This window comes from Balaenoptera musculus, chromosome 13 (assembly GCF_009873245.2).
Source record: "Balaenoptera musculus isolate JJ_BM4_2016_0621 chromosome 13, mBalMus1.pri.v3, whole genome shotgun sequence".
NCBI lineage: Eukaryota > Metazoa > Chordata > Mammalia > Artiodactyla > Balaenopteridae > Balaenoptera > Balaenoptera musculus.
The window spans coordinates 4958174-4981392 of NC_045797.1; the positions used below are offsets into that span (position 1 = coordinate 4958174).

General features: G+C 41.7%; 2 protein-coding genes across 2 annotated transcripts in view; both read right to left on the reverse strand.

Moving 5' to 3' along the window:
• Positions 1–20792, reverse strand: part of IL1RL2 (interleukin 1 receptor like 2) — a 48405-nt gene extending 27613 nt beyond the window's left edge. The window contains 7 exon segments of the mRNA XM_036872354.1: positions 412–438; positions 441–482; positions 3573–3732; positions 15437–15632; positions 18576–18807; positions 19884–19952; positions 20723–20792. Of these exon segments, the coding sequence (XP_036728249.1) occupies positions 412–438; positions 441–482; positions 3573–3732; positions 15437–15632; positions 18576–18807; positions 19884–19941 (715 nt within the window). The 5' untranslated portion in view covers positions 19942–19952; positions 20723–20792.
• Positions 13770–14710, reverse strand: LOC118905917 (olfactory receptor 1J1-like). Its single transcript, XM_036872905.1, is given in 2 exon segments — positions 13770–14572; positions 14575–14710. Coding segments are annotated over 2 exon segments (939 nt in total).
• Positions 20793–23219: the final 2427 nt, after the last annotated feature.

Sequence of the window (23219 nt, forward strand, 5' to 3'; positions counted from 1 at the left end):
GTAAAATAAGGAAAATAACATGGTAACTTCCCCTACTCCTTTCATATCCTTCCTAGTGTGAGATAATATAACCCAGGACTCTTGATCAATATTACTTAACAGTAGTTTGATATTACATATCATGTCTTTCAGGAAGAATTTGTCTTTGCGTGAACAGATTTACAGTAATCTTTTAGACCCATAGTGATTGCAGCCAGACCTTTCATAGCACAACCTCCCCAGCCTTGTGCTCTGTGATTTTTTATTTTGATACCTCTCCTGATGAACTCAGGTATATACAAAGCTGGAAACTGGATACACCTGTATGGTATTTATCTTCATTCTTAAAATTCAAAAAACATTCACAAGGATGTGTGGACTTACTGATTTCCTGCCCTTAGTGACTTCAGAGGCTTCAATAAGTTTACTCACCAAGGTTTACTTCAATTGAATTATTTTTGGATAAATGATCTTAGGGATTCTTCTTCCATTTCCCACTTTTCCTGATAAGAAATTCATACCCAGATGAAATTGTATTAGAAACATTCCCAACTACTTGAATGCAATAATAACATAAAGAAAACATGGTACTGAGCATACCTTCAATAAACATTGGTCAAGAAAAAACAAAACTCATGATGGTGACAAAATATCGCTCCATAAGTGCATATTTTTTCAACCAGAAATAATTGAATTGCTAAGGGGAAAAAACTAAAAGCTGGGCTACTAAGAGAGTTCACATCACCATTATATATTTGACATAAATATAAACTGATGAGATTGTGTAATAAATTCTCATTGCCTAGTCATCCAGTACACGTCTAAGCAGTGGTGATAAGCAAAGTTCTGGCCTGGGTCCTAGACAGAAAGAAACAGTGACCCTAATGGTCTGTTCTCGGTTCCACTCCTCCATCCTCCAACCCTGCTATTCCATATTCTTCTCAGACCTTCCTTATTCTGCAGCTTTTTCATCCCTCTCCCCCACTTTATAACTGCCTTCCTTGTATTGACTCCCCACCCCTTTGTCTTTCTCCACGCCTTCCCTCCCCAATTTGTCTACCAATATTTAGCAATCACCCTCTGGATCCCACATTCCTCCTCTTCTATTTGGGGTGTGAGGTGAAAAAGTTATACGAGGGAAGCTATTAAAAATGCAAAAACCTATGTCCTTCATGATGGCAATAATATTGCACATTCTACAAACTATTCAAATTCAGTACAGTAAGTCCTCTGCATACAAACCTTCAAGTTGTGAACTTTCAAAGATGCTAACTTGCGTTTGTGTGTCCACATAAGTTAGTTCATGTGTCTGGCGTACATTGTCACATGTGTGCATCCGCTACAAGTGGTTGTGCTTTTGTGTACTTTACTGTACAGTACTGTATAGAGTACAGTATCTTTATTTCAAGCCCAGGATGTCCAGAAGCAAGTGTAAAAGCAGCGGTGATGTAGCTGGTACTTGCCTGTTCACTCGATGCCAGCGCCTGTATGCCAGCTCTCGTACTGTACAACTGTACTTTTCAAGGTACTGTACTGTAAGATTAAAAATGTTTTCTTTATTTTGAGTGTTTGTTTTTTATGTATTATTTTTGTGAAAATTATTATAAACCTATTACAGTACAGTACTATATAGCCGATTGTGTTAGTTGGGTACCTAAGCTAACTTTGTTGGACCTACAAACATGCTCTTGGGATGTAACTTGTTCTTATGTAGGAGACTTATTGTATGTCCCAAACAGAAGTCATCACCAGCCAGTTAATATACCATCTCCCACTCAATCACACACATAGAAAATCTAGATGTCATTCTAAGCAACATCTTTTCTCCCACCCTCTTCATATGACCATCACCCAGCCAAACTAATTTTACCTCCTAGCATTTCTCAGTCTGTGCCTCTTTCTTTACACCTAAACCCTATTTCTCTACTCTCTACTCTTTCCCTAGGCACTTTCATTCACATCCACCTCTTCAATTACCATCTAAAGTTCAATGACTTTGCAAGGTGTAACTCTAAGCTCCAGACCCATATAGGCCATGACCTACTTGACATCTCAAGTCACCAAATACTCAGCTCACCCATGACCAAACTCATGATCTCACTCTTAAATCCAGTTTTCCTCCAGAGTTACATTTTTTTTCTTGAATAGTATCACCATCCAAAAGGCCTAGCTTCCTGGACCTTGCCACATCCCTCACCCCCACATTCAATCTGACACTAAGACCTGTGGATTTTACCTCCTAGGATGCCTGGAGTCCATCCACCTCTCTCCATCTTCAGTGCTACCATGATGACTGTGCCTACCTGATGTCTCACCTGCATTTCTGCACCTGCCTCCTAACTGCCATTCTTATCTATAGGGATTGTTCTGTGCACAGTGGCCACAGTGAGCTCTCAGAAACATGTTACACCATGCTACTCTCCTGCTCTCAACTGCTCTGGCTGCTTCCCATTGTTCTTAGGAGAAAATCCATGCTTCCCATCTTCACTTCCAGCGAAGTTCAGATAGTTACATCCAGATGTTGCAGCAGCCTCCTAAGTGGTCTCCAGGCCTCAAGACCCCCTTCAACTCCTGCTCAAACCATCTTAGGACTGATCTCATCCATCACAAATGCAGCCTTGTGGCTCTGCATTTACACTCATCCAAGGGTTCTTCAGCGCTTCATGGTAAAACCTGCGTATAACCAGCCCCCTTGACCTTTCCCCTGTTTAACTCCATGACTTCAGTTCCCGCCACTCCTCAGCTCACAGTTTTTTATGCTCTAACAAAATTACTTTTAGATCCAACATAAACTATCATGGTAGACACTTCCATGCTTTGCCTGAGACACTTCTCTCTGTCCCTCCTCCCTCTTCTTTACTTCTGTAAATCCTGCTCATCCTTCAAAATTCAGCTGAGAAGACATTTCCTCTTGGAAAGCTTCCAAGACCATTTATTTACTTGCCACCCATGCAGCTACTTCTGATTTTTTTCCTGCTCCCCTGGACACTGTCTATAACACTCTCCTTACCACATAATGTTAAGATGATCTATTTACATTTCTAGCACCACTACAACCAGGCTGAGAGCTTCTCAATAAAAGAAAGAATTTAAAAAAAATTTTAATTATAGGTTTTAACAATTTTTGGCATATAATAGATTATAAATAAACATTTATTGCAATGACATAAAATACAGATTATTGGACTCAATGATCTCTTAAGGTATTCTTCATTTTGCCTTTGAAATTCCATCTTATAAAGAATTCCCTCAGCCACCAATGTAAGACTAGAGTGTAAGATCATTGAGGTATTCATGTTTGCCCTTTACTGAATACCTATACTTCGCCAGGCACCCTGGGTGCTACTCCATAGACATGATCTCATTTAATTTTCATGAATAAACCAAGAATTTTGAGTCTTCCTTTTTTTCAGATGAGAAAACTAAACAGCCCATGCCCTTTCGCCCCACTCTTCCTACCCTCTGATTCTAATAATGACGTGTTTGAGGGACTGCTAACCCTCAGGAAATCAAGATCAGGAACCCCTTCTGCCCAAGCCAACCTCTCACGCAAAGCCAAGAGGCAGTCAAGGTGATGGTAAGAGTGTACTTACTGATCTTCACAGAAATGCTATTTAAAACAGTGTGCTGCTTCTTTGCATATGTGAGCCTGGCTTGACACGCATAGTTCCCTCCATCCTTTGCTGAGACATTCGTCACTAAAAGCTTCCTTCCCCAAGAAATAAATCGTTCTCCTTCAATCTCTTTACAGTCCTAAATTTAAAAATATATTTTTCATTTCAAAGAGTATTTTGGGGTATCAGTTACATTCCTAGTTAGCACCGTTCTATGAACCATGGGGAGACAAGAAACCTATGTGATCTCTAGACCTTAGGTAATTTACAATCTAATTGAAGACATATGTATATTTATATAAGATATATACATATCTCCCCAGAAAACTGATAAAGAATATTCTACAGGTTACAGTGAGAGCTATAAATATGAGGTCTACTGGGAGTTGACAGAAGAGAGGCTTATGTAGGCTGGAAGGAAGACTTTATGGAGAAGGATTGGACCTGGTCCATAAAGGAGTTTGGTAGGAGAATGTGAACAGGCAGGAAGGTCCTCCATGTCTCTCAATGGACCACCATCTAATGGCACCAAGCCCCTTTGCAAGATTGCAAGCCCAGGTGAATAAGGACTGCGTCCTCTGTGTTACAGGTCCAATCACACCTTCTCCACCTATCAGGGGTTGGACTTTGTCGAGGTCCAAAATAACTCTTCACCAACCTTCTATCTGGAGGCCTAAGCAATAGTCAAAGTACGTGGCAAGGTTAAGGGGAGCAGATATCACGTCACTTCTTAAGTCACCCAGGCTTCCACTGCATCAACAAGGAAACAGCCTCACACAAAACCAACTTAAAGACTGGTTAGTCTCAGGGAAGGCCTTTCTCATTGTTCTCCTCAGTTTCCACCCAGAGGGCAAGCCTCACCATTCATCTGTCCTGTCATAAGCTCACATTCTCATGTGAATCGTTTTTTCCAACGCAGAGGCCCACTCCTGAACTCTTTCTCAAACCTTTTCCCGTTTCTTCAGGAAGTGCCAATCTACAAAATAACAACTGGGATAATTGAGTCCATTTATTCATTCAAATATTTTTCTTGCTCTTTGCTAGCATTGTGAGAGGCCCTGGTCATGCACGAATAAGATGCAGTCCCTCTCCTCCGAAAGCTCACAATCCTTATAATAGAGAAGACAAACATACAACCCCTAATTATATAAAGATGTAATCACTCAAGTTTTGAGCTCTCTCCTCACTGAGTCAACCATGGTCAGAACTCACTCTCCACCATTGGAACAGTGTGAATGCATCCATTGTGGAAGGTGAAACTCAATAATGCCAAAATGAACATTTGTTTATTTATTTATCATGTGAACAATAACTTTCTAGAAGTCTTATATTATTTTTTCTGTAAACACCCTATAGGGGAAACCAAATTATAATCAGATCATTGCTTACTGAGTAGAATGGGAATTACTAGTAAGAGTCAGATGCTGATAACATGAGTGATGTTGCCTTCTTTAGAATAGGGACAAACAAAAAGCGTGAGTGTTTGGATTATGGAAACCACGTTCCTGGGTGGGGCTTGGGTAGGTGTAATCTCTGGGACTCCATTTCTATGCTCTGATCTTGATCAGTCCCCTTTCTGATTGACTCATTCAAGACATACAAATATTTAATCATATTAAAGTTTAGCCTGGACAGCTGAAGAACCATTCTGCCCTTTTTCAGTAACTAGAACTGTCTCTATTGTAATCCGCTGCATTATTTTACAGTTTTAATACTCAGAAGGCTTTGATTTTTAGCTAAAAATGAGTGGTGATATCTCACTAATAAGATTTTAATTAGTAATATTAGCAGCCAAAATTTGAAAATTTTTGTCTTTCTAGCACCAAGAAGAACAATTCTGACCCAGCATGTACAATGGTTCACAGGTACAAAATAGACGAGAGCATCCTGGCTAAGCTGTAGTGGTCATAGGAGAGAGGTGAAGATGAAACTGGTGAGGGAGTCAGGAGCCCAATCATAGAAAACCATGAAAAGGGGAGGAGCACCTGAAGCTGTCTGTGCAAGGGACCAAGGTGTGCATAGTTGCCTTTGAGCACAATCTGTCTGGTTGCTGTGTGGGAAAGGATTAAAATGGGGCAATCTTAACGACTAGGGAACAATTTAAGAAGTTATTTCCGTACACTAAGGCTGAATAGAACATGAACTAAGGCAGTACACTGGGGATAACCAGGAGGGAACAAAAAACAGTGATTTTAAGCAGTTCTAATTCACAGCCTTAGTGACAAATTTGGACTATGGAGATGGAACAGGACTGGTATGGTCCCAGCTTAGGGATGCAAAAGTGTCCTTAGATAGGAGATGGAATGCAAAGAAAATACAGAAGAATGATCAGATTTGAGATTAAGATAAAAAAGTGGCTCTAGACATGGTGAATCTGGTGAGTTGTGTGATGGGAATGTCTACATGGAATCTATGTTAGGTTGTTGGATGAAGTATCTGGAGATGGGAGAAAGGAGAGTTGGGAGCCATCTGTGTGCGATGGTTCTATGAGCCTTCCACCTGAATGCAATCAAAACAAGAACTGAAGATGACCATGGCTGAAACTGGGAACCCCTAAAATCTAAGACCCAAACACAGAGAATGAGAACACAGTAATGATTACTAAGGAAAAGCCAGGGAGTGGGGAGATAAAGAATGAGTAAGTTTCAGAAGAGAGAGAAGAGGAAGCTCTCAGCTCATGGGCACGTCCAGCAGTGATGGACACCACAAGAGATCAAGATCAGGATTGGAAATGAATGTTAGATTTGGCAGCTGGGAAGCCAGTAGTAACTCAGCAACTATAGATCCAGTATGGTGGTGGGGCAGAAACCATTGTATTGAGAAGTAATTTGGAATTGAAAAAAAAAAAGGAGACATTCCTGCTTTCCCAAATGTGGATACTTCACAGTCTATGAGCATGGATGTTCTAACACCTGAACCTTCTCCTCTGGAACACCTTCATTCTCAAGGACAACCTCTACTCCTATGAGTCTTCAATTCTCCCTGCCACAAGCCGGATTTTGTCATTATCCAGAACTACTCTGTCTCTAAATTCTTAAAATAAAAATATACCATTCTGGGGGGACCTTCAAGATGGTGGAGGAGTAAGACGTGGAGATCACCTTCCTCCCCACAAATACATCAAAAATACATCTACATGTGGAACAACTCCTACAGAACAACTACTGAACGCTGGCAGAAGACCTCAGTCTTCCAAAAAGGCAAGAAAATCCCCACATGCTTGGGTAGGGTAAAAGAGAAAAGAAAAAACAGAGACAAAAGAATAGGGATGGGACCTGTCCCTTGGAGAGGGAGCTGTGAAGGAGGAAAAGTTTCCACACACTAGGAAGCCCCTTCACTGGTGGAGACGGGGGGTGGTGGTGGGGAAGCTTCGGAGCCACGGAGGAGAGCGCAGCAATAGGGGTGCAGAGGGCAAAACGGAGAGATTCCTGCACAGAGGACTGGTGCTGACCAGCACTCACCAGCCTGAGAGGCTTGTCTGCTCACCCCCGCCGGGACGGGCAGGGTCTGGGAGCTGAGGCTCAGGCTTCAGAGGTCAGATCCCAGGGAGAGGACTGGGGTTGGCTGCGTGAACACAGCCTGAAGGCGGCTAGTGCACCACAGCTAGCTGGGAGGGAGTCCGGGAAAAAGTCTGCAGCTGCCGAAGAGGCGAGAGACCATTGTTTTGGGTTGTTTGAGGAGAGGGGATTCCTTCCCCAGCTGCCCACAGAAGGCAGAGCACCACCTAAACGAGCTCCAGAGACGGGCGTGAGCCGCGGCTATCAACGCAGACACCAGAGATGGGCATGAGATGCTAAGGCTGCTGCTGCCGCCACCAACAATCCTGTGTGCAAGCACAGGTCACTATCCACACCACCACCCCCCCGGGAGCCTGTGTAGCCCGCCACTGCCAGGGTCCCGTGATCCAGGGACAAGTACCCCAGGAGAACACACGGCGCGACTCAGGCTGTTGCAACATTATGCTGGCCTCTGCCGCCGCAGGCTCACCCTGCATTCCAATAACTACCATACCCTTCCCTTCCCCCGGCCCAAATGAGCAAGAACCCCCTAATCAGCAGCTGCTTTAACCCCCTCTTGTCTGGGCGGGAACAGACGCCTGGGGTGACTTACACACAGAGGTGGGGCCAATCCAAAACTGAACCCCAGGAGCTGTGTGAACAAAGAGAAAGGGAAATCTCTCCCAGCAGCCTCAGAAGCAGCGGATTAAAGCTCCACAATCAACCTGATGTACCCTGCATCTGTGGAATACCTGAATAAACAACAAATCATCCCAAAATTGAGGCAGTGGACTTTGGGAGCAACTGTAAACTTGGGTTTTACTATCTGTGACTGATTTGTTTCTGATTTTTATGTTTATCTTAGTTTAGTTTTTAGCACTTGTTATCACTGGTGGATTTGTTTATTGGTTTGGTGGCTCTCTTTTTTTTTATTATTTTTAATTTTTAAATTTTAATATTATTTTTTATTTATTTACTTTTTTCTTTCTTTTTGTCTCACTTTTCTTCTGAGCTGTGTGGCTGACAGGGTCTTGGTGTTCCGGCCTGGTGTCAGGCCTGAGCCGCTGTGGTGGGAGAGCCGAGTTCAAGATGTTGGACCACCAGAGACCTCCCAGCCTCACGTAATATCAACTGGCAAGAGTTCTCCCAGAGATCTCCATCTCAACACTAAGACCTGGGTCAACCCAACAGCCAGCAAGCTCCAGTGCTGGATGCCTCATGCCAAACAACTAGCAAGACAGGAACACAACCCCACCCATTAGCAGAGAGGCTGCCTAAAATCACACTAAGTTCACAGACACACCACCAGACGTGGCCCTGCCCATCAGAAAGACAAGATATAGCCCCACCCACCAGAACACAAGCACCAGTCCCCTCCACCATGAAGCCTACACAATCAACTGAACCAACCTCACCCACTGGGGGCAGACACCAAAAACAATGGGAACTATGAACCTGCAGCCTGAGAAAAGGAGACACAAACACAAAAAGTTAAATAAAATGAGAAGACAGAGAAATATGCAGCAGATAAAGGAGTAAGGTAAAAACCCACCAGACCAAACAAATGAAGAGGAAATAGGCAGTCTATCTGAAAAAGAATTCAGAGTAATGATAGTAAAAATGATCCAAAATCTTGGAAATAGAATGGAGAAAATACAAGAAACGTTTAACAAGGAACTAGAAGATCTAAAGAGCGAACAAACAATGATGAACAACACAGTAATTGAAATTAAAAATTCTCTAGAAGCAATCAATAACAGAATAACTGAGGCAGAAGAACAGATAAGTGACCTGGAAGATAAAATAGTGGAAATAGCTACCACAGAGTTGAATAAAGAAAAAGGAATGAAAAGAATTGAGGATAGTCTCAGAGACCTCTGGGACAACATTAAACACACTAACATTCAAATTATAGGCGTCCCAGAAGAAGAGAAAAAGAAAGGGTCTGACAAAATATTTGAAGAGATTATAGTAGAAAACTTCCCTAATGTGGGAAAGGAAATAGTCAATCAAGTCCAAGAAGCACAGAGAGCCCCATACAGGATAAACCCAAGGAGAAACATGCCAAGACACATATTAATCAAATTATCAAAAATTATACACAAACAAAAAATATTAAAAGCAGCAAGGGAAAAGCAGCAAAAAACATGCAAGGGAATCCCCATAAGGTTAATAGCTGAACTTTCAGCAGAAACTCTGCAAACCAGAAGGGGGTGGCAGGACATATTTAAAGTGATGAAAGGGAAAAACCTACAACCGAGATTACTCTAACCAGCAAGAATCTCATTCAGATTTGATGGAGAAATTAAAACCTTTACAGACAAGCAAAAGTTAAGAGAATTCAACACCACCAAACCAGCTTTACAATAAATGATAAAGGAACTTCTCTAGGCGGGAAACACAAGAGAAGGGAAATACCTACAAAAACAAACCAAGAACAATTAAGGAAATGGTAATAAGGACACACACACTGATAGTTACCTTAAGTGTAAATGGATTAAATGCTCCAACCAAAAGACATAGACTGTCTGAATGGATACAAAAACAAGACCCATATATATGTTGTCTACAAGAGACCCACTTCAGACCTAGGGACACATACAGACTGAAAGTGAGGAGATGGAAAAAGATATTCCATGCAAATGGAAATCAAAAGAAAGCTGGAGTAGCAATTCTCATAACAGACAAAATAGACATTATAATAAAGACTATTAAAAGAGACAAAGAAGGACACTACATAATGATCAAGGGGTCAATCCAAGAAGAAGATATAACAATTGTAAATATTTCTGCACCCAACACAGAAGCACCTCAATACATAAGACAAATGCTAACAGCCATAAAAGGGGAAATCGACAGTAACACAAAAATAGTAGGGGACTTTAACACCTCACTTACACCAATGGACACATCATCCAAAATGAAAATAAATAAGGAAACACAGTTTTAAATGACACATTAAACAAGATGGACTTAATTGATATTTATAGGACATTCCACCCAAAAACAACAGAATATGCTTTCTTCTCCAGTGCCCATGGAACATTCTCCAGGATAGATCATATCTTGGGTCACAAATCAAGCCTCGGTAAATTTAAGAAAATTGAAATCATATCAAATATCTTTCCGACCACAACGCTATGAGACTAGATATCAATTACAGGAAAAAAACTGTAAAAAATACAAACACATGGAGGCTAAACAATACACTACAAAATAACCAAGAGATCACTGAAGAAATCAAAGAGGAAATCAAAAAATACCTAGAAACAAATGACAATGACAACACAACAACACAAAACCTACGGGATGCAGCAAAAGCAGTTCCAAGAGGGAAGTTTACAGCAATACAATCCTACCTCAAGAAACAAGAAAAACCTCAAATAAACAACCTAACCTTACACCTAAAGCAGTTAGAGAAAGAAGAACAAAATATACCCAAGGTTAGCAGATGGAAAAAAAGCATAAAGATCAGATCAGAAATAAGTGAAAAAGAAATGAAGGAAACAGTTGCAAAGATCAATAAAACTAAAAGCTGGTTCTTTGAGAAGATAAACAAAATTGATAAACCATTAGCCAGACCCATCAAGAAAAAAAGGGAGAAGACTCAAGTCAATAGAATTAGAAATGAAAAAGGACAAGTAACAACTGACACTGCAGAAATACAAAGGATCATGAAAGATTACTACAAGCAACTATATGCTAGTAAAATGGACAATCTGGAAGAAATGGACAAATTCTTAGAAAAGCACAACTTTCTGAGACTGAACCAGGAAGAACTAGAAAATATGAACAGACCAATCACAAGCACTGAAATTGAAACTGTGATTAAAAATCTTCCAACAAACAAAAGCCCTGTACCAGATGGCTTCACAGGAGAATTCTATCAAACATTTAGAGAAGAGCTAACATCTATCCTTCTCCAACTCTTCCAAAATATAGCAGAGGAAGGAACTCTCCCAAACTCATTCTATGAGGCCACCATCACCCTGATACCAAAACCAGACAAAGATGTCACACACACAAAAAAGAAAACTACAGGCCAATAGCACTGATGAACATAGATGCAAAAATCCTCAACAAAATACTAGCACATTAAAAGGGTCATACACCATGATCAAGTGGGTTCTATCCCAGGAATACAAAGATTCTTCAATATATGCAAATCAATCAATGTGATATACCATATTAACAAATTGAAGGATAAAAACCATATGATCACCTCAATAGATGCAGGAAAAACTTCTGACAAAATTCAACACCCATTTATAATAAAAACTCTCCAGGAAGTAGGCATAGAGGGAACCTATCTCAGTATAATAAAGGCCATATATGACAAACCCACAGCCAACATCGTTCTCAATGGTGACAAACTGAAACAATTTCCTCTAAGATCAGGAACAAGACAAGGTTGCCCACTCTCACCACTATTATTCAACAGAGTTTTGGAAGTTTTAGTCACAGCAATCAGAGAAGAAAAAGAAATAAAAGGAATCCAAATCGGAAAAGAAGAAGTAAAGCTGTCACTGTTTGCAGATGACATGATACTATACATAGAGAATCCTAAAGATGCTACCAGAAAACTACTAGAGCTAATCAATGAATTTGGTAAAGTAGCAGGATACAAAATTAATGCACAGAAATCTCTTGCACTCCTATACACTAATGATGAAAACTCTTAAAGAGAAATGTGGGAAACACTCCCACTTACCATTGCAACGAAAAGAATAAAATACCTAGGAATAAACCTACCTAAGGAGACAAAAGACCTGTCTGCAGAAAACTATAAGACACTGATGAAAGAAATTAAAGATGATACAAACAGATGGAGAGATATACCATGTTCTTCGATTGGAAGAATCAACATTGTGAAAATAACTATACTACCCAAAGCAATCTACAGATTCAGTGCAATCCCTATCAAACTACCAATGGCATTTTTCACAGAACTAGGACAAAAAATTTCACAATTTGTATGGAAACACAAAAATCCCCGAATAGCCAAAGCAATCTTGAGAAAGAAAAACGGAGTTGGAGGAATCAGGCTTCCTGACTTCAGACTATACTACAAAGCTACAGTAATCAAGACAGTATGGTACTGGCACAAAAACAGAAATATAGATCAATGGAACAGGACAGAAAGCCCAGATATAACCCCATGCACATATGGTTCCCTTATCTTTTTCAAAGGAGGCAAGAATATACAATGGAGAAAAGACAGTCTCTTCAATAAGTGGTGCTGGAAAAACTCGACAGCTACATGTAAAAGAAAGATATTAGAACATTTCCTAACACTGTATACAAAAATAAACTCAAAATGGATTAAAGACCTAAATGTAAGGCCAGACACTATCAAACTCTTAGAGGAAAACATAGGCAGAACACTCTATGACATAAATCACAGCAACATCCTTTTTGACCCACCTCCTAGAAAAACGGGAATAAAAACAAAAATAAACAAATGGGACATAATGAAACTTAAAAGCTTTTGCACAGCAAAGGAAACCATAAAAAAGATGAAGGGACAACCCTCAGAATGGGAGAAAATATTTGCAACTGAAGCAGCTGACAAAGGATTAATCTCCAAAATATACAAGCAGCTCATGCAGCTCAGTATCAAAAAAACAAACAACCCAATCCAAAAATGGGCAGAAGACTTAAATAGACATTTCTCCAGAGAAGATATACAGATTGCCAACAAACACATGAAAGGATGCTCAACATCACTAATTATTAGAGAAATGCAAATCAAAACTACAATGAGGTATCACCTCACACCAGTCAGAATGGCCATAATCAAAAAATCTACAAACAATAAATGCTGGAGAGGGTGTGGAGAAAAGGGAATCCTCTTGCACTGTTGGTGGGAATGTAAAGTGATACAGCTACTATGGAGATCAGTATGGAGGTTCTTTAAAAAACTAAAAATAGAACTACCATACGACCCAGAAATCCCACTACTGGGCATATACCCTAAGAAAACCATAATTCAAAAAGAGTCATGTACCACATGTTCATTGCAGCACTATTTGCAATAGCCAGGACATAGAAGCAATCTAAGTGTCCATCGACAGATGAATGGATAAAGAAGATATGGCACATATATGCAAAGGAATACTACTCAGCCATAAAAAGAAACGAAATTGAGTTATTTTTAGTGAGGTGGATGGACCTAGAGTCTGTCATACAGAGCGAAGTAAGTCAGAAAGAGAAAAACAAATGCCGTGTGCTAAGACATATATATGGAATCTAAAAAAAAAAAAAAAAAAGGTTCTAAAGAACCTAGGGGCAGGACAGGAATAAAGGCGCAGACGTAGAGAATGGACTTGAGGATACGGGGAGGGGGAAGGGTTAGCTGGGACAAAGTGAGAGAGTGGCATGGACATATATACACTACCACATGTAAAATAGATAGCTAGTGGGAAGCAGCTGCATAGCACAGGGAGATCAGCTCGATGCTTTGTGACCACCTAGAGGGGTGGGATAGGGAGGGTGGGAGGGAGACGCAAGAGGGAGGGAATATGGGGATATATGTATACATATAGCTGATTCACTTTGTTATACAGCAGAAACTAACACACCGTTGTAGAACAATTATACGCCAATAAAGTTGTTAAAAGAAAAAGAGGACCTTTCTGACAAGGTCAGTGGGTGAAATAAGAACATGGCTAGCTGATCCTCACTTGGCGAAACGTTGATTGTTTCTGAAAAGAATCCCCAGAGCCAATTTCATGTCTCTGTTCCTAAGGCTATAGATGAAGGGGTTCAGCATGGGAGTCACCACTGTGTCCATCGATGAGGCAATCATGTCTTTGTCATTGGAACTGCCCGATGAGGAGGAAAAGTACAGTGCCATAATCATTCCATAGAATAGAGACACCACAGAGAGGTGGGAGCTGCAGATGGACAGGGCCTTGCAGGTCCCTTTGGTAGAAGGGACCTCCAGGATCGAGACCCCAGTGCGGTCATAAGAGACCAGGATGCCAGTCAATGGAAGAATGACAACCGCAGCCCCTGCAGTGAATATAACCAACTCATTAAGAGAGGTGTCTGAGCAGGACAGCTTGAGTAGGATGGGGAGGCTACAGAAGAAGTGGGGAATGATGTTGTCAGCCCAGAAGGACACCAGGGCCAGCAGGAGGGTGTGCAGAAGGGCACTGCCACAGCAGAGAGTCCAGGACCCAGCCACCAGCAGCACACACGGCCTCTGCATCATGACGGTGGTGTAGTGGAGAGGGTGACAGATGGCCACATACCTGCCACATGCCATCACAGCGAGGAGGAGATTATCAACACAACCGAAAAGTATATAAAAATACACCTGTGAAATGCACCCTGCGTATGTGATAGATTGGTATTGAATCTGCATGTTCATCAGTATCTCTGGGACAGTGACAGATGAAAAGGAGACATCGGTGAGGGCCAAGTGGCTGAGGAAGAAGTACATGAGGGTGTGGAGGCGAGAGTCCAGCCTGATGAGTGGAGGACGAGCAGGTTCCCCAGCACCGTGGTCAGGTACATGCCCAGGAACAGGGCAAAGAGCACGCCCTGCTGCTCTGGAAGGGTGGGGAGCCCCAGGAGGAGGAACTCGGACACACTGCTGTGGTCCTCCCTCCTCATGCCATTCTTATCTCTGCTGGGAATGAATAGAAACTGGAAATGTCAGGAACTTAGACATACTGAGCATAGCAACTACCATATGGTCACATACTTTCTCCAAGTCGCTGTGTCACTGCACAGACAAATCTCACTGCATTGCACTCACACTTTGGTGCCTCATCCAGTCTGGTGAGAACAGTGAAGTGTGATTTGTCTGGACACTGACACAGTCACTTGGAGATATCATTCAAACATCAATCAAAGAAACATCAATCAAACTCTTCAGCTGAAATCAGAAAGAGCTCATTCTTTTTTTAATATAGTGAAGACACTATGATAGACTTTAGATGGACCTGGGCAAATATGAATCAGGAGTGGGAAGGGGACTTTCTGGGGCATGCCTTCTGATACTTCGTGATTCTTGAACCCTATGCGTGTACTACCCATTCAAAGAAACTACTTAATTAATCTTAATTAAAAAGAATAACAAAGGATAGTCTGAAAAGTAAGAATAATTGGGGGAGGGGTGGATTCCAATAATAAGCTATGACCAAGCTCTAATAACTACAAATTAAAAAAATAAATAATTAGCAGCGTTAAATTGTCAATAGCAATTAGTTAACAAATCTTACATACACAAATCTCTCTCTTTACCCATTCTGCTTTAAAAGGTACAACTTAAACTAAAAATCAAGTAGGTTTTAAAGAAGAGGAAGGAAAATATCAATAGGAAAATTATTTTTTTACCTTATACCACTTTACTGAATCCAAATCAAAACTGTTTGGGAAGTTCAGATGACACATAAGAGTGTCATCTTTTCCAACATATAAAATCTGTTTGTACTCATCTGGCACGTTCGGTTGACTGTTTCTGGAAGTACCACACCAGTGTTTTTTAAATACAGTGAGGTTGACTTGCATTCTGGGACAGATGTTTGTATCACTGTAAGAAAACAACAGATTGAAACCTCATAAACTCAAACAGTCACAAAACCAAATAATTCTGTTTATCTCCAAATATTTCCAAATCCTCTTCCAAGCACTGTGCAAACCCTCTGCCTCAAACAAGACAGCATACATCTCACAAGTCATTCATTATGAAAGGGAAAAAAAAAGTATTCGGATGGTGGAAACATGGGAGGACATCTTAACCAAATAATCAAAATGAACATCACCAAGCAGGGACACGCTGATGCTAGGTGTCTCTGAGTGTGCTGTCTGAAAAGAATGCAAACCACTTCCATAGCATTCCAGCCAAGAAGGCTCAGCCTGAACCGGCTCATGAAGAAATATCTGGCAAACCCAAATTAAGAGATACAATATAAAATAATTGCCTGTACTTCTTAAAAATGTCAACGTCACACACACAAAACAGGCTGAAGATCTGTTCCAGATGCAAAGAGATTAAAAGTACATGACAACCAAATGCAATGCAATGATCTTGGATTGAATCTTTCACAGGAAAAGGAAGAAAAACATTTATAAAAGTCATCATTGAGAAGATTGATAAAATTAGAATACAGATCGGTTAGTAGATAAAAGTATTGTGTGATGGTTAAATTTCCTGAACGTGATAACTATTCTGTGATGATGTAAGAGAATATTCTTGTTGAGAGGAAAGACACGTTGAAATATTAAGGGGTGAAGGGACCTGTTGCATACAACTGAGATGATTTGGAAAAAAATGGTTTAGAAAAAATACTGTGTGTAACATACACAGGGGATGATGGGGAAAATGTGGCAAAGTGTTAAATAATAGAAATCTCGATAAAGGGTAGACAGGAGCTCTTTATACAATTCTTGCAAATATGATATGAATTTGAATTATTTCAAAGTAAAAATATATAGTTTACTAAACATGTATCATATCTGTATATTAAAGATTTGTGAGAATTCATGTTTACTTTCTTCCATGACAGACAGTATTGATGTCTACGTTCTAGGAAAGATTATTTTGCCCCATTTCACAGCTCCCATATTTAAATATTTTAAATCAAGCCTGTGATCCAGCAATCCCACCCCTGGGCATATATCAGAGAAAACCATAATTCGAAAAGATACATGCACCCCAATGTTCATTGCAGCACTAGTCACAATAGCCAGGACATGGAAGCAACCTAAATGTCCATCAACAGAGGAATAGATAAAGAAGATGTGGTACATATATATATACACACACACACACACACACACACACACACACACACACACACACACTGGAATATTACTCAACCATAAAAAAGAATGAAATAATGTCATTTGCAGCAACATGGATGGACCTAGAGATTGTCATACTGAGTGAAGTAAGTCAGACAGAGAAAGACAAATATCATATGATATCGCTTATATGTGGAATCTAAAAAAAAATGGTACAAGTGAACTTATTTACAAAACAGAAATAGAGTTACAGATGTAGAAAACAATCTTATGGTTACCAGGGGAAAGGGGGGGAGAGGGATAAATTGGGAGATTGGGATTGACATATACACACTACTATATATAAAATAGATAACTAATAAAGACCTACTGTATAGCACAGGAAACTCTCTACTCAATACTATGTAATGACCTATATGGGAAAAGAGTCTAAAAAAGAGTGGATATATGCATAACTGATTTACTTTGCTGTACAGCAGAAAGTAACACAACATTGTAAATCAATTATACCCCAATAAAAATAAATAAAAATGAAGTCCCAGTTAGAATAAAAAATAAATAAATCCAGCCTGGACGTCCAGACAGATTTGTGTGGCATATGATCTCCAACTCTGGTTGATGAATAACCTGGAGTAAAGAGGAGAGCAGACCCCCTCAAGACGTCAGCAGCTGGTCTGAAGAGTGAATGAAATTTGGGGGAAGGGGCTACTGGCACTTCCACCTGTGCCACTGAGTAACCATGTACTTTGAGTCAATCACACGGAAATGAGGAATCTGGCAGGAATCAGAGAAGGACGTGGCCATCCCTGAAACACAGAAAGAGGCTGGCAAATACCAAGGAACCACAAGAGAGGGAGGATGCAGCTACATTCCTGGAGTACCTACTTCACACATGATCTGGGGTCATATTTACTTCTACCCTATCTGGCTGGCATTACTTCCACTTTACAGATAAGAAAGCCAAGGCTCGTGGAGGTCAAATAACTCATGAAGGTCATGCACATTAGCAAAGGAGGATAACAAAATTGGGGCCCTCAGCCAAAATTTGGTCCACAGATGTGTTTTAATTAGGACACATGCACAAAGCTTATTGGAAAGTTAACCACACACACACACACACACATTCTAATTTCCAGGTTACCTTGAAAATCTGGAAGATGGACTTGAACTGCATAGACTGCCACCTTTGGTGTGACATATGCTTTCTGGTTCACCACAGTGCCAACCTGGCTCAACTATCTCCCACCAGACCTGTGTCACTTACTTACATTCCTAGCATAAGGCTTAGCATGGGGTCTAGAACATACTTGATGCTTGGTCACTGTTAAATTCCTATAGCAGAACCCTTACAAAAAGTGCTTGAAGGAGGCTTATAACTCTCTGATGTACCACCTGTCACAAAAACTTTTAGCATTCCAAGAAAGAAGGCAGCAATCATATTGGGATTAAACAGGCTTTGTAAGCTGGTCTGGCCTTGGACATCATTTCGATAGGAAAAGATGCATTTCACGGTCCAACAACTGATTTACAAATCTGTTCTGCTTAAAAGTCTATTCATTGAAACCACCGCATAACAATTACAAAACTATATTCTTCTCATTGTTTTCTACATTGATTAAGAGTGTATCAAGAGTTTTTCTAAAGGAATTATATATTATATAAATATTATACATATATTATATACATATGAATGAGAGAGAGAGAGAGTTCTCATGAATGAGGAACTTACTTTGTATCACAGTGGTAGATCCCAGAGTCCTCCCCTTTCACAGGGAGAAACAAAATCCAGTTTTGGTCCTGGTGGATCCTAGACTGTATGTTTTTGGATACTGGGATTTTCCTAGGATATTTATACCATGTTGCATCTACCCTCCCAGATGTTGGCAGAGGGTATATGCAGTTAAAAGCCGTAGGCTGGCCTACTGACACAGTCTCCTGCATACTCACATCCTCGCAAGCATCTAGGGAAAGAAAGGAAAAAAATAATCACAACCGAGAGCGCTCATGTCGGTTATTATTAGTTTCCACAAATACCTCAATTTTCTTGCTGATTTGAAATTGTATGTGAGAGTTTTCTCAGTATGGGAGTTTCCTAAAAACAGTCTGCTGATGTGAAAGCATAACCCGAAGTCCTTCACATCCGTCCATAAGAGTGAATTTACTCAGTTCTCCCCCTCAACAAGTGATCTCCCCATTTGGAACGATTCCCCTCTTTCCCTTCTATTCTAAGACCCGTAATTCCTTCATCTTCCTCCTTCAGGGTAAACGTTCCTATTCTGAGCCCCACTTGACCTGTTTTCCTTCTGCCCTGCTACCCGGTTAATTCAATCCGTCCCCAATAAAAGGTGTAAGTATCTCCTCCCCAAAAGGATTGTTAAACAATCCGCTCGCTTTAAAGTTCGTTTCTAACAAAATGCTTCGTGTTTCTTGGAATTAATTTGTTCCGTTGCTGGTTTCTTTGCTATTACCTTGGGTCTAACATGTCCCTTTGTCATATAAAATAGAAGGTATTAGATCTATTTGAGCTTTTTAAAAAATTTTATTTATTTATTTTTGGCTGTGTTGGGTCTTCGTTTCTGTGCGAGGGCTTTCTCTAGTTGCTGTGAGCGCGGGCCTCTCACTATCGCGGCCTCTCTTGTTGCGGAGCACAGGCTCCAGACGCGCAGGCTCAGTAGTTGTGGCTCACGGGCCCAGTTGCTCCACGGCGTGTGGGATCTTCCCGGACCAGGGCTCGAACCCGTTTACCCCAGCATTAGGCACGCAGATTCCCAACCACTGCGCCACCAGGGAAACCCCTATTTGAGCATTTTAACTCGAGCCTTGACTTGCAAATTTGCCCAACTCCTCTCAGACCCCTGCAGCTGAAACTTGCCGTTTCCGCCTCCCCCGGGATTCTGCCTGGACCCCTGGGGCGAGTGTCACCGGCCAGGCTCCGGTCTCACGCGATCCCCCAGGAGGTCTGCACAGGGGCTCGCCCGGAGCGGCAGGGTGGCAGGGAGGGAGGGGGGCCACTGAGACCCGAACCAACCGAACATACCTGCTCTGATAAATCGTGGAAGAGCGCTGGACACGACGCAGAGCAGCAGCAACAGCATTCCCCTACCGGCTGCGAGGAAGCAAGAGGGGGGGATGGAAAAGGGCGCAGCGGGCGGAGCGCGCCCTCTGCCGGCACGAGGCCGGGGTTCTGCGACCTCCGAATCTCAGAGATCCCAGCTAGGCTTCTGACCTTCCCTTCTCCATGGGGAGACCTCCAACTTTGGCCCCGGATGTATCCGGACGCGCCCCCAAAGACTGCTCCCTCCCTTGCCCCGCCCTTGCTCCGAGCGCCCACCTCCAGAATCCGGGGGGAGAGGCATCAGTGGGAGGGGTCGGGAGGGGCCGGGAGGCGCAGTGCGGGCATCGGGGCGGGTCCCCTCTTCCAGATTGCCCGGTCGCCTCCTTTGGGGGCGCAGGGACGTCCCCTTCTGCCACGCAGCTCGCCGCCCGGCCCGCCCGCCTCAGCCCGCGGCCCCCGCTCCCCGCGGTGGCGCCCGGGTGCCCACCGTGCGTCGCGCGTAGCCCTCCCTGCGCGTCCTCAGCCTCAGGATCCTCCTGGGCCCGGCCGTCTAAACGGAAACCTGCTCACTCGGGAGAAGGCAGCTTAGGCCTATATGGCAAAGGCCGGCAGGAAAAGAGGGAGGAAGACGGGCCGGCAGTGGACGCGGCCTCCACACCTTCGCCCACAGACGGAGTCCGCTCCCCCAAGGTCGCCCAGCCGGTCAGGGGCCGCCCGGGAGTCCCGATCGCCGCCCCCCGCCCCAGTCGCGCACATTTTTGCCATCTCCTCGCCCCGCCCGCGCCCTGCTCAGCTGCAGACTCCGCGAGCCGGCTGTGTACCTGCAGGACTGGATCGGAGCGCGCAGGAGCCCCTAGAAAGTGGAGACTGACAGCCCGGGACTGAGCTCTGTCGTGGCATTTCCATACCAGGCTAGTTCCTCACTACGGTGGGCGGGGCAGCCCTACCTTCCCAGTGGTAGCTTAGGAAGGAGCGTGCCATTGCACTAGGAAGTGGGTTTGAAGGCTTTTAGCCGGATTTTCTGGCAGCTAAGAAGTCCTACATCCCCATTAATTGTCTGCTGAAATCTATTCCAAATTGTCCCACCAAATGAACTACTCCTTCCTTTCCGAACTCCATTCGGGGAGTTATTACATGCCCTGCATTGGCCTATATAGAATGCCCCCAAAGTAGACGCCGACCCAGATGGCTTTTTTTTTTTTTTCAATACCTGTATTTATTTTATTTTATTTTTCACACACACACACACACACACACACACACACACACACACACTGTATTTTATTTTTACAAGAGATAAATAGACTGACACCAAGCATTGTAAATGGATGACCACAACAAAACAACAATGATTGCAATTACCAAACACGAAACACACTCATGCTATGTCATAATATTGACATTCAGTCCAGTAATCCTCCACTGTAACAGCTCCTTTACTTTGCAGTGAAAATTGATTTGTATATTCTTTGCCTCTGGGTCCTTGTGGGTTTTTTTTTTTTAATTCAAACAGAAAGTCACAAAAATTATACTCATCCTCATCAGTTCACTCAGTCCCATGTAATTAATTTTTTTTTCATCTTGATCTTTTGTTAGCACTTTTATGAGTTCATCAGTTTTTCATTAGAGTTCTGAAAATACTTATTCATTCAGTTCAGCAGTACAGTCAGTTACCAGAAACCTGTACTTGTCAGAGTCTTTTCCATGAATTTCCTGAAGATGAAACCCTTTTATAGGAACATATTTACAAAAGCATCAGAGTACACCCAGAACTGCCTGTAAATGACAAAAGACTTAAAAATGACCACGGTTAAAGATTTGATGAAAGTTCATAATAATGCAGTTGACAAGAAAATTAGTTATTTCTGAGATATACATTTTAAAGTAATAACTAGGATTATGACATATAACATTATACCAGAACATATAAGATTTTTAGAAATTTCATGTAATGTCTGAAACATTTATATTAACATATTTCCATACAAATAACCCAATGAAAGTTTAGTATTAATTGTTTTGTTTCTTTGTTTTTTTATACTGCAGGTTCTTATTAGTCATCAATTTTATACACATCAGTGTATACATGTCAATCCCAATCACCCAATTCAGCACACCACCATCCCCACCCCACCGCGTTTTTACCCCCTTTGTGTCCATATGTCTGTTCTCTACATCTGTGTCTCAACTTCTGCCCTGCAAACTGGTTCATCTGTACCGTTTTTCTAGGTTCCACATACATGCGTTAATATACGATATTTGTTTTTCTCTTTCTGACTTACTTCACTCTGTATGACAGTCTCTAGATCCATCCACTTCTCAACAAATGACTCAATTTCGTTCCTTTTTATGGCTGAGTAATTTTCCATTGTATATATGTACCACATCTTCTTTAGCCATTCGTCTGTCGATGGGCATTTAGGTTGCTTCCATGACCTGGCTATTGTAAATTGTGCTGCAATGAACATTCGGGTGCATGTGTCTTTTTGAATTACGGTTTTTCTCTGGGTATATGCCCAGTAGTGGGATTACTGGATCATATGGTAATTCTATTTTTAGTTTTTTAAGGAACCTCCATAGTGTTCTCCATAGTGGCTGTATCAATTTACATTTCGACCAACAGTACAAGAGGGTTCCCTTTTCTCCACACCCTCTCCAGCATTTGTTGTTGGTAGATTTTCTGATGATGCCCATTCTAACTGGTGTGAGGTGATACCTCATTGTAGTTTTGATTTGCATTTCTCTAATAATTAGTGATGTTGAGCATCTTTTCATGTGCTTCGTGGCCGTCTGTATGTCTTCTTTGGAGAAATGTCTATTTAGGTCTTCTTCCCATTTTTGGATTGGGGTGTTTGTTTCTTTACTATTGAGCTGAATGAGCTGTTTATATATATTTTGGAGATTAATCCTTTGTCCATTGATCCGTTTGCAAATATTTTCTCCCATTCTGAGGGTTGTCTTTTCGTCTTGTTTATGGTTTCCTTTGCTGTGCAAAAGCTTTGACGTTTCATTAGGTCCCATTTGTTTATTTCTGTTTTTATTTCCATTACTCTAGGAGGTGGATCAAAAAAGATCTTGCTGTGATTTATGTCAAAGAGTGTTCTTCCTATGTTTTCCTCTAAGAGTTTTATAGTGTCCAGTCTTACATTTAGGTCTCGAATCCATTTTGAGTTTAATTTTGCGTATGGTGTTAGGGAGTATTCTAATTTCATTCTTTGACATGTAGCTGTCCAGTTTTCCCAGCACCACTTATTGAAGAGACTGTCTTTTCTCCATTGTATATCTTTGCCTCCTTTGTCATAGATTAGTTGACCATAG